At 35.4% G+C, this 12618-nt stretch overlaps 1 protein-coding gene across 8 annotated transcripts in view; it reads left to right on the forward strand.

The window, feature by feature from the left end:
- Nucleotides 1-12618, forward strand: part of KIAA0825 (KIAA0825 ortholog) — a 234162-nt gene that overhangs the window by 68816 nt on the left and 152728 nt on the right. For all 8 annotated transcript variants that reach the window (XM_072921924.1, XM_072921922.1, XM_012577417.5 and 5 more), the window contains 3 exons: nucleotides 484-654; nucleotides 10306-10400; nucleotides 12091-12318. In XM_072921924.1, coding sequence (XP_072778025.1) covers nucleotides 484-654; nucleotides 10306-10400; nucleotides 12091-12318 — 494 coding nt within the window. The remainder of the gene's footprint in view (nucleotides 1-483; nucleotides 655-10305; nucleotides 10401-12090; nucleotides 12319-12618) is intronic.

A 12618-nucleotide genomic window follows, 5' to 3' on the forward strand; every position in this document is an offset into this window, starting at 1 on the left:
CAGTCTCACTTGTTTTCAAACCCTACATATTTAAAGTTGTGGAGTGTTAGATTGATGTTTCTTTCACTCAAATGTCATATTCATCAACTGTATTGTGCTAGCAGATTGTTAAATAGACAAGGTGACTTGCAGAGTGACAAGTGATGTGATGTCCCAAACCATTAAAATACAGTAATGATGTGGTTTTTTCCCTTTCGGCTTTTGCAACATAGTGGGTTTTTCATAAAACACAGGTGAGAACATTCCTGAGTAGATCCATTGCGTGGAAAAAATCATAGTTAATGAATAACAAAACCTGGAAGTCAACTGGAACCTCACAGATAATTGAGAAGTGCTGAACACTTAGGAAAAAGTAATATAACAATATTTTATAATGAGACAAAGATACACTATGTTATAAGAAAAATTAAATTACTTGATGTATTATACTGCCTTTCTTTTTTCAGCTATAATAAAAGCTATTTTATAATTTTACTTGAATAGCCTCCCAGGAATACCACAGGAAAGGACGAAACTTCTGCTTAACCTTATATCAACTCAAATGTCTTTCTCAACTTATCAAACTCTTCTTATTAACGGAGGAAAAAATTGAAGAGCTCTCTACAGAAATTCTGCTGCTGCCTTCATTTACAGAGAGGAATAAGAATGTTCAAGGTAATGAATTATTGTCTTGATTTATTGGTTTACTTTGTGCAAAAGAATAATTTTATACTATTTTCAGCATTAATTACCTAATTTATGTAATTATATTTTTCAAATGAATGTGTTACCATACCCACTGAAAAAGTTTTTGCACTACACAGATTTACGTTTTAGCACAATGACCTGTAGAAAAGAACTGATCACTGTGTATAAAGATGTGATGTACTAACTGTAGTTATTGATGGAGAGCCATGATGAAAAACTAACACACACTGTAACAAGATATCTCCTTCTGGTTTCTCTGTAAAATCCTGTGTTTTACATAAGACACAACAATATTTGGAGTCTAAATTCTTTGAAACTGACTTTTTCTGAACTTGTCCTTGAAAGCTGCCTTTTTCAAGAGAGAAAAGCACATACATTAATATCAATTTAGTTTATCTTAGTGTAGATGAAACTAGATGCTAAAGGATATAGTCCATGTTTAATCTGTATTTCTCACACTTACTTGTGCACTATGTTTACTAGCATGCTTATCTCACTGGCCTCAGTAGTGTACTACAGAAGGAGGCTCTACATCAGTAAAATGATAAAGCCTCAGGTTTGCATTTGCTGTAGGTTCCAAGGTCACTCTTTTTTTCATCTAATTATATTCAGTAGAACTGGGTATCGTAAAAATTCAGATGAGTAACACCTTCCTGGAGTGTGTTCATAAATGTTCTCGTACTCTGCTGCTTCTGCCAGTAGAGACTCCAAATCATGAGAGAGCAGTGGTTTCAAGAGCATTGATTCTATTGCAGGAAAAGATCAGACCAGAAATGGGGCCAGGCTGCTCAGGGAGAGAGGATGGGTGAAATCAGATGTTCACTATCTTAACAGTCAGGCTGTATGCTGAGGAGGAAGGTGTTTTGGGAATGATGTAGTCTCAAAATACTACATTGATGAAAATAAAAATATTAAATAAGAATAGTTCCAAGGCACACATTTTGCTAACGTATTCTTCACCTGTAATACTGACACTCCAAAATAAAGAAATACAGGTTAACCTTTATATTTTTACAATATACATCAAAGCTCTAATAAGATGTACATTTGAATTCAATTTTTGCTAGTGACTTCAATGTATTTCTGCCTCTGTTAGTCACTCAGTTTTACTAATTCTCAAGAAATATGAAGCTATTATACATTAGGATTTATGTTTTATGGTCTTGATTCTACAAAGAGGTGTTAGAATAAACTTACAGAGTTTTCCTCATGTGTTGGGCAGAGTACACATTCACTAAGGACAATGGTAGATGTACTTTTTGTTACTGTATTATGTGAGAAAGCGTAAAAAAAATTTTGAAGTCTTGAATAGGAGATTTATATTTATGTGACTATATTCTAAGGCATGTGGTCTCCAGTAATTCAGAGACTTTCCAGGAAGTAAAAATTATCCTGCAGACATTTTTCCAAGCTTAATTACATCCAGAACTATTTCTCCAAAGCGTGTTAAGCAGCCATCTTTGAGAAATATTCTTTTAGAGTAATCATGTCTGTAGCAAGTTGGTTCTTAATTGGTACCTCTACTTAATCAAATCTGAATGGGAAATATTATTAGCTCTAGTAGGAGGCAGTCTTGGTAAAATCAAAGAAACCATAGAATTCATTTTACCCTGAAAAACAAGTGAGGGTAAATATTTTTCAGGTGCTTTTAGTGAAGTCTTAAGACATATTTTTGTTTTTCGAGTTGCTGTTTTGATCATGTGGTTCTATTCACAAAATTTTTCTCAGTGATATGTTTACAGATAGTTTGTGAAAAGAAAAGAAGACATGTCCAGAGAAATTTTTAACAAGACATCTGACTAGAAGAAAGGTTTATTGGTGTTATTTTATTTTCGTCGTGCTGGAAATCTCAGTTGTAGTGAAGTGAAATATGATGTGGGAGAATGAAAGCTATGTTCCCAGTGGTTCCAGGTTGTGTTAAGTACCGAAGGGGATTTAAGATTTTCCCTGTTAATGTCCTATATTCGACTGATAATTTTTTTTTTTTCACCAATGATGACTGAGTTTTTTGATAAGAAGGATTGGTTAGAATCCTTGTTTTTTTTTCATCAGAACACATTATAATATGTGACTAGGCAATATAATGGCCATCTTCTCTACTTATTTAGAAGCCTTAGTACTAGAAATCTTATTTAATTTGGCAGTCAATGTCTACAAGTGTAGATGTGTCTGAGGCAGCTTTAACTTAACTTGGGTACAAAGGTCAGGTTTACAGTGCAGCATAGGCTGCATAACCAGCCTAAGAAGCAGAGCAAATTAGCCCAGGCTGAAGTGTGTGCTTCTGGGGTTAGACAGCTACCCATACTCTCAGCAAGTTTGAGCTAGCTTGGGTATGTCCATCTTACCCCTTAGTCTCTGCAGTGAGGGATATCTGAAGTGCCAGTGCTCTGCAAGTAGTACAGCTGACAAACTAGGGAAAGACGGCCAATTCATAAAAGGTAGATGAATGTCCAAGTCATCTAAAGTTTCCCTAGGCATTGCGTAGACAGAAGCCTTGTACTTGTTTCCTTTATGTTTTGGTTGCTTTTAGTATTCATGGGAGACCTTTAATCTATGTAGCTCACACAGAGGTGCAACAAAAATAATGTTTTTTTCATGTGCTTGTGTCAAGTGGTGTGTTTATGTGTATAGCTGTTTCAATGTCAATTGATTTTTTGTTTTATATTCCATAGTACTTCAATTTTGATATTTAGAACATGTATAAAGTTCCATCAGAAACAAAGTAGTTCTTTGGATGATTCCTCTTTGTAAAATTTCTTTTTGTCCCAAAGATGGCATCTGAGTTTTATCTAAACCAGATGGTTTCTTGGCCCTCATTTTTCCCTAAACCCAGCAATGACAAAGAGCAACGGCTGCATAAATTGGATGTAAGAAGAACACTTAGGGTTTATCACAGAAGAATCAAAGATTTCATATCTTCTGACAGATTGTTTGTACTCTTAGGGGGTCTTAAGAGGGGTCAAATGGCTTCTAAGAGTTGCTTAGCTAGATGGTTAAGGGATTGTATTAGAGAGGCGTATGTAGTTAAGGGTAAAGAGGCTCCCAGGGTTTGTAAAGCTCATTACACTAGGACTATAGCTGCTTCTTGGGCGGAGAGGTCGAAGGCTTCCACATTGGAAATTTGCAAGGTGGCCACCTGGGCTTCTCTTCATACTTTTTCATTGCATTATTGCTTGGATGTAGTCTCTTCTGCAGATTCTGCTTTTGGTAGGAGGTTGCTTGTGAACCAAAAAAAGAACAGTGAAGAAAAGAAAGACATGTAGTTCAGAGTTCTAGCTGGCAACAAGACAAGTTTCTTTGCAGCGTGCACAATGGAATCCTATGAAGACCAATTTAGGCTGTTGAAAATAGATGTTAGAGGGAAGTACTGCCTACCAGTGTTCTCTGATGGTAACCCCATGGCAGACAATAGCACCAAAGGAAACAGTGAACCAGAGTGAACTCTGTAGGGAGATGGATGTAGAGAGTTTTTAGGTGATACAGATAGGTCTCTGAGTTCAGTTTGAGAGTTCTTTATCTGGCATCTTCTGGAATATATTCAAGATCCTCATTTTCACAAATTACTTCACATAGATTGGAGAAATGAATTCTCTGAATTGCATTTTCCACTCTAACTTCTTTTCACTGTTCTCCGTCCCAATTCCTCCTGATTTTATTTTTTGACTTTACCAGCAGTAACTTAGTGTTCCTCAATGAGCAGTATGTACAGGCCAAGATTTGAGCTTGAATTAAAACTGTATTTTTGTTATATAGGCACAGTTTTTTAAAAAGATAGTATAAATATACATTTTATCTACTACCAATATGTTCTTCAAGTTATCCTTTAAAGCAAAATAAGGAGAAAATAATGCAAAGTTCTTGGACAAACAAGTAATGGTATGGTTTTGTTCCACCCCTGAACATTAGTGTGACATCTGGACAAGGCTGCTACTCTGCCTTTCAGAGAAAAGATATCTGTACTTTTCTGTCATTAATTCACAATGGTGCATAACTTCATTCCACTACAGGCATTGGATTTCATAAAATTAGAGGAGTAACCACCCACGGATTTTTCTTGACTGTTTAACCCTTTCATCTGCAGGTATCTTGTCATGCCTACTGTGACGAGATAGTCTACTTCTCTATTTACATTCAGTTGAAATTAATGAGTTATTCTAACATACCTACTACTTCCAGCATTACATCTTCTCTTTGAAGAAATAAGGAGCATGGTCATTTACAATCAAGTGTTAAGTGTGTGACTCGGGTTTAGAACTCTGCCAAATTGCATTCTCTTTCCATCTTTAAGTTAGATTTTTTCTTTTGGGTTTTCAGAAGCCTCTTGTTAAGACTTCTGAAAAATCAAAAATATTGAATGTGCTTTAATCTATCTCACTTTTTTTCCCCATTTCAGAGAGAAAGATGACCTCTGGACAGATTAGATAATGAATACTAAGAAAGTCTTTTTTCCAGTGTAGTGCTTGAAAACACTGTGGGCAAAGTTGTCAAGTTGTTAGGTTTACAAGATCTGTTTCATGGGACTGGGAAGATTTGTAAAGGTCTTTCCTTCACACCTTAGAGAGAAATCCTTAACTCTATATCAATTTCTGGAAAGTGTAATAAAATAAGTGTAGAATAAAATTTTTGAGGTGTATCCTCCTTACAGACTTTTATTGCAAAGTTGCAGTATTGCAAAAGTTGTAATTGAAGATTAAAAAACATGATTTTTGCTTTGGTCTCAACATAAGATGTTCAAGTATTTTCTTTTACAAATGCACAGCTTTAGTGGATCAATCCAAAGTGAAGATTAATTTACGCAAGGAGGGGAATATGATTTCAGAGGTACATTTTCTGCATCTGAATTAGTACAGTTTGGTCAGTATAATACAACAAGTAAAAAGTCCATTATTGAAGATAGAAAGCAGAAGGGTTTTTTGACCCATAGTAAGTAAGTGATTTTTAAATTGTTTTTTATATTTCTGGATGAATGTTCTTTCCACTTCTCCAAATGCTTTATTTCCAGGATGGTTTCAATAAAAGTCCTGACTGACCTGTCTGAATCCAATTTGTAAGCTACTTTGATAGCACTGATACTTAGCTTATACACAGATACAGAGTAGCTCATACAAAAGCCTTCCTTGATACTTTGCTATTCTATGCTGCATGCAAGATGGTATCACAATGACTGTTCATATGGCCCTAAATGCTATAAAAATAGGAAAGCTGTAGAATTCTATAGAAAAAAAAAAAAAAAACTCAATAGAACTTCTTATAAGAAATAAAAATAATTATATTTAAAATTCAAGAGGTGTCACTGGCATTCTTCAGTCCTTGTAATCATCATTACAAAACCAGAAAAAATACTGAATTGGGGAAAGAATTAAATAAACAGATGAAGGGCACCTAGGCAAACAATTGGGGAGAAGAGAAGAATAATGCCAGACAAATACATACAAGGAAAGTTGGCTGAAGCGTTTTTATTTAAGTGTAACACTGGATATAATGTTCTCGTCATTTGCAATCAAAATTATTAAAGCTGCCTGGTTGGTAAACTAAAGTATGTACAGAAATTATGAACAGTCCATCAAGATTGGATGTTTGTAGATCATCTGTTTCAAGAAGGATAAAGTAAGGATTTGTGGTTAATCCAATCTTCCTTAATAATCAAGAATGCTGGAGATTTAGAATATGCTCTGGAAAAGGAGCAAATATGAGAAAACGACATTTTTCTTCTCATTCCCATCTTTTCTTCAACCTCCATCTCACCCCCATTTTCTTCTTTTCTTCAACCCCCGTCCTCTTTCACAATATTCACTTTTTTCACCTCGCTTTCTGCAAATTCTTTTCTCTAAACAACCATGTGGGAAAGATCACATGCACATTTCTTTCTATCTGTGCAAAAGCAGTTTGATATGTGCTCTTTAAAGAGAGGAGTCAGAGAATTTGTCTAGATAGGTATGTTTCCTCCGACCCATGCCTGCCTTTCTGTCTACAGTGGCAAACTAATTTGGGCTATACATTGAATAAAGCTGTGCTTCTCTTTCCTAGGAGAGTTTGCTGATTAGGGCAAGACAGTCAGAAGACAAGTTGTAAGGCCCTAAAATCCTTACTTGATGAGACACTTAAAAGGGCTTGCGGTTTTTCATAGTTAGACACACAGTACAAATACCAACAAGATATTCTCAAGAGCTCAAAACAACTTTACTGGCAACTTCAGGATATCAAAGAACTTAGGCAAAATTTTTAGGCCAGCATTCAATCAACAAAAAAGCACTTTCCAGAGCATTAACGTAGCTCATTCGACTTCTCAAACTCAAAGCCCGTTCAGTTTTAAGTTATTCAAAAATTCCAAGAAGAGGGTATTATAAGAAGAAAGAGAGGAAGGCAGAAAAGATAGAAAAGAAAAACATAACTACCACTCCTGGTTCCAGCTGTGTTCAGCTCATAGAGTTTCCAAGAGGAGGTAGGGTGAAGATGTGCTGACCTTGTGTCTCAGGTTAAATACCCTTTGTGTTTCCTGGGCCCTTCCCAAGATGGGATTTCCAGTCATCTGGCCACTCTGGGGCTTAACTGGGGCTCCAGGGGCAGGGAGTGGAGCATTGCCTGCAATGTGACAGGGGTTGGGGGTCACTGTGGGGCTGGGATACAGGCTCTGGGGGGTGGAGTGTATGTAACAATGTTCTGCCTCACCAGAACAAGGCCTGACCTGCCTCTTTGCCTCACACACACACCCAGAACATTTTGGACGAGCATTCCTTCCAGTCTCTCACACAAGTGAAGAAGTTGCAGGATATGAAAGGTATAATTTGTTATCCGTCTCTGTGGAAATAGTGTTTGAGAGCAAGGTTGTAGTAGGATCTAAAGAGTGGAGGCTCTGTGGAGGCTATGGCTCAGTGTACAGTGTTCAGTACAAAGTGGGAAGGCAACTCTTGCTAGTTGGAGGTTAAATTGAAGAAGAAGGTGGCCTTGGCCAGCCATACCCAGATAATATTTGGAGAAAGCAAAACTCTGAGAATCCAAAGAAAGTCAATAAAATATGGGAGACTTGAACATGGGGCGTCTTTGAGAAGACCAGTGAAAGTTTTAATGTGTGTAAGCCTGCATGCACAAACATAGATACATATGAGAATAAAGCAGGAGTGTCCAGGCTGTTAATTAGAAAAGGAGATGGGATAATGTAGTAGAATATGTTAATTTAATAATGAAGGAGCCTGTTAAATTACTGATGTGGGTATAAGCATCATTTGGCTCTTTGCCTGTGGTCCTGGAGTCACAAATCTACCATAAGCTAGATACCTATTTATCTCAGCTGTGAGTTCTTAACAAGTAAGGCAACAATGCTGTGAATATACAAGGATTTTAGCTTAAATATTTTCTTTGAAGTCTTGATAGAAAAAGTTATAAATAGCAGATCTTAGTGACAATAATACAAGAATGTGAATATATAGAAACTTACTTGTGGTTATAGTTAGAATTTGATGTTATATCTGTAAAAATGAGAATTGATAGGAAAAAAAGGTAAATTTAAGGTAGAAAGCACAGAATAGAAAATAGGGAAAATATCCAGTCACTTAGACTATTAGTTGGTTTTTTTTAAATTCTGGACCAATTTCTAAAAAAAACGGTTAGAAACTGTATCATAAAATACATTAAAACATGCTGAAAAAAACCCAGGAAGTTTCTGGTACTGGCTATAATTATGAGGTTCAAAGAGTTGGATGGCCTGGTTAATTCCTTTTGGTTTTATGTTCTCCCATTTTGTCTTTCTTTTTTTCCCAGCTTAAATCTGTCAATGTCTTTTGAAAATGCAGAAAGGTATTTGGGAAAAAAAACCCCAAATGTACAAAAAAAAACCCAAAACAAACAAAAAACCCCATAAAAACTTCAAATTTCTACAATGTTGTGTAAGTGTATGAAAAACAGTGTTTATTTTCAGAATGCAAATCGTCTAAGGGAAAGGTTAAATCTACTTTGGATAAATTATATCCAATGCTTGAAATTTCATAGAAAGAGAAAAGCTCTTTAAACCTTGGCCATTTACTACTAGTAGCTTCAGATCCCTCTGAACACCTCTAAGGTTATGCCTGGAAGATAATCTTTGACAATAGATAATCTTTGCTAGCACCTGTCATTTAAAACCTCTTTTAATTTCATAAGAAGTCATTACTTTAGGACAATCTGCACCAGTATTGTTTACCAGCTTTATGCTGCAAGACAGATTTTTAAAATACACATCATTTGGTGTTATTCTTGTATCTCTTTGTGACTCACAGAACCACAAAATGGTTGAGTTTGCTTAGTTATTCTCAGACCTGATCCTCTTACACCTAGAGTACATCTTCCTTGTTCCAGCTTTTCCTTCTGGTCTCTGGTATCTGGGATTCCTGAAGGTTGGTCTTTATAGAAAATACTGAGTTGAAGAAGGCATTCATTGTCTCAACTTTTTCCATATCTATGTTACCAAGTACCCTATCTTGTTGAGCAATGGTCTCATGTTTTCTCTAGTCTTTCATTTATCACTGGTGTACTTATAGAAGCCCTTCTTGTTGTCTTTGACATCCCTGGCCAAATTTGAGCATTAGCTTCCTTAACTTTCTTCATGTTCAGAAGTAATTTATGTGTCCCTCCCAACTTACCCATCCTTACTTCCACACTCTTTATGTTTCATTTTGTGTTTGAGTTTGGCTAGGATCTTCTTGTTCATGCATGCAGACCTTCTGCCATTTTTTTTCAGCTCTCTTGAGATTAGCAGGGGTGATAATTGAATATTAATCAAATTTCTTGTGTCCCGTTACCTTATCCCACGGGACTCTTCCAAGCAGGTATTTGAAGAGGCAAAAGTCTGCTCTTCTGAAGCCTGGGTCTTGCTTTTCACCCTCCTTTGTGCTCTCAGGGTCTGGAACTCCACTATCTCATGGTCACTGCAGCCGAGGCTGCCTTGATTTTCAAATTCCCAACAAGCACCTCCATTTGTGCTTGTATCACTTGCAAGAGGAATCATCAGTACATTTCAGGAACCCAGATTTCTTGAAACACTGATAAAAGTAATATCAACCCCAGATACTGCTTTGTCCTTGACAAAACTGGGGCAATATCCCATTACTCTAAGATTTATGAGTGAGCTTTGTACCAGCCCTTCTTAAGGAGTTTCTCTTGTTCTTTGTATTTTTATAAGTGATCATTTTGATTATAATATCTATACTAATTAACTGTCCTTTTATTCTTATTGTATTCATGTTTCCAAATAAGTAAAGTCTGTAAAAATATATTAGTGCTCAATTGATGTAATTCTTTGAACAAAGAGGAGAAATAAATTTCTATATAGCTGATCTAGTGTTATCCATTCTCATTGAGATGACTTCACAATCAGTATAAAAATGCATTAATGACAGAAGAAACCATGTTTTATACATTATGTGTGCATTTGTATAAAATACAAGTACCACCAGATGTTGATTTCATCATGTTATATAAAAGAAACTGTATATAACTTGAATTTGACTTTATTATAACATTAGTATTCCCCTACATCTTCTTGAGGGTTTTTTTGTGCTTCATAGTGATATATAAGATGTTTTAGGCTGCTGACTTTTCTACAGAATTAATCTAAACTTTGATCTCTTTTGTCATACTGTGCAGGAGTTCTGAAGAGAGCTAGTGGGGAGCTTTTAACAGGAGAAACTAGAGCAAATGAAACCAGCGTGCTTCCTGAACAGTTACTTCAGGTAGAAGAGGTGAGTATGAAAAGAGTCTTACACTTTGTATTGGATTTTCTTTTTTGTGTGTCTCCAGTGTAGGCTTTCACCATGTTCATTATAAACACCTATTGCTGTAGTTTCATTACTTCAGCTTCTGTGATTACTTCTATGTGCAAAGTTTCAGTTTAGCTGGAATAAAATCTTAGGTCATTCAAAGAAGTTGTTGGTATTTAATAGTTATGAACAGAAAAAATGTAATTATAAGATACCTCATAACAAAATGGGAAAAATTACTTAACTATGATAGCTTTCTTAGTTTTATGCATATAATTTCCAAGAACCTTGAAGAATATTTATAAAGTTCTTAGAATTTGATCATAATGGTTCTTTCTAAAGGTATAGGTACTCATACAATGTCTAGTTTCTCTGGTGCCAACAAACTACTGTGTAATAAGCACTGTGCTTTGTAGAATGTATGTACAAGATTGTTTTTATCTGGCTCCCATTTACTACAAAACACATTTTTATTGTTGATTTTGTGGCACCTAAATGCTCCAACCATCTTATACTTTATGATAGTAGAATTTAATTTCTTAATAGTTTGATTTTAATGCTGAATTTTTTTTAAAAAGTACTTTGGATTGGTGTGTGAAACTAATACTAATATGTATTACAAAGAAGAATTTTTTTAGGTAGATTGGGATGTACTTGATTCCCATCAAAAAAAATGAAAGAGTGCAAAATTGTGTGTCCACAGAGGCTGTCCCTGTGCTTATAAGAGCCGGATGTTGCTAGTGGGGAAAGGGAAAGGAAGGAGGATACAACTTTTAAATTGAAGTAAACTGGAAGGGCTTCACTTTGTAGCCCTTCATTCTCTTCCAATTTAATATTATAGCTGGAGGAATAGTTAGGAATCTCTCTTTTCTATTCTCCAACTCTGCCCTCATGGTGGAGATATTTACTGAACATCATCTTACATCATTAAAATATGTCTCTTACAGTGGTGCAATTCTCAAAAGGTTTAAGTCTGATATAAGTCATAAGAAAAATGCAAAGTCAGATAAGTTGAAAAGTAATGATGTTCTGCTGTGTCTACTTCTGGCAACTATTACACTTCAGATTACTTCAGAAGTGTCTGTTTAAAAAAGGCAAGGAACTGGTGTCAACCACAGGAAAAGCCAGAATTAGTCTAAAACGACACATCTCTACTTAAACATTTTAATATTTTCTAAATCCAGTTCTAGAGAAGTGAAATACAGTGTGGGTGTGTTAAAACCAGCTCCTCTTCAGTGTTTCCCATTGAGATTCATGGTCAGTAACCAGTTGTTAACTTGCAGTGGAAATTATTACAGAGTATACAGTGCTAGATTACTTGTTATACTATTGAAAATACCTATGAATTCTTTGACTTTTTAAAACAGGGTCTTTAAAGATTAAAAAATAAGGTAAAGATGAAGAATGTTTTTATAAAAGCTGTCTTGTTTAAACAGTAATTCTTTTTTCCTAAAAAATTTGATGACATGTTTAATGTTGCTATGCATTTTGTTGAGTGTAAATACTGCTTTTAGTATGATTTCAACACTAGCAGACTATATTTTAAATTTTATAAATAATTTCAAATTGTGATAATGGCCTGTAATTTAATTATGGATGGGCATTTAATTTTCAGACACTATTAACACTCAATAATGACTTTGGATTGATTTAATTTTAATATGTGTTTCAGCCTATTTTACTGAGTTTTGGCTGGAGAAATGCATTTAAAGACCTGTCTTCTTCTGTGGCTCACTGTATAACAATAGCAATTGAGGATTTTTCATCTAAAATCCTTCAACATGAGCAGAAAGAAGAGTTTTCAGCTGCAGGCTGCACAATGGGTCTTGTAAACAACCAGCAAATGAAGGAGTCCTGCAGAGCAGTCCAACAGGAGGAGCAACCAAAACAAATTGCTAAGGCAGGTATCAAAAGATCTGAAGTTTGAAGAGAGACAGAATGGCAAGGCTGTTTGCCATCTACACTTTGAAGTACTTACAGTACTATTAATATTCTACATCTTATATAAATGGAATTAAGAAGAAAGTGAGAGGCATTACAATCTGAAGCTGAACAGAGCTTTATACAATAGCCCCTAGTTTGTACTTGAAAGTATTATCTTTTAAACTTCACTGGCATTTTTTCTTCAGCCTAAAAGTTCTAAAGCATTCTGATTAGTATTTGCTCTGTTACCAAGTGGTTAGATGGGAAAATGTTGAAA

This window comes from Taeniopygia guttata, chromosome Z (assembly GCF_048771995.1).
Source record: "Taeniopygia guttata chromosome Z, bTaeGut7.mat, whole genome shotgun sequence".
Taxonomy (NCBI): Eukaryota; Metazoa; Chordata; class Aves; order Passeriformes; family Estrildidae; genus Taeniopygia; species Taeniopygia guttata.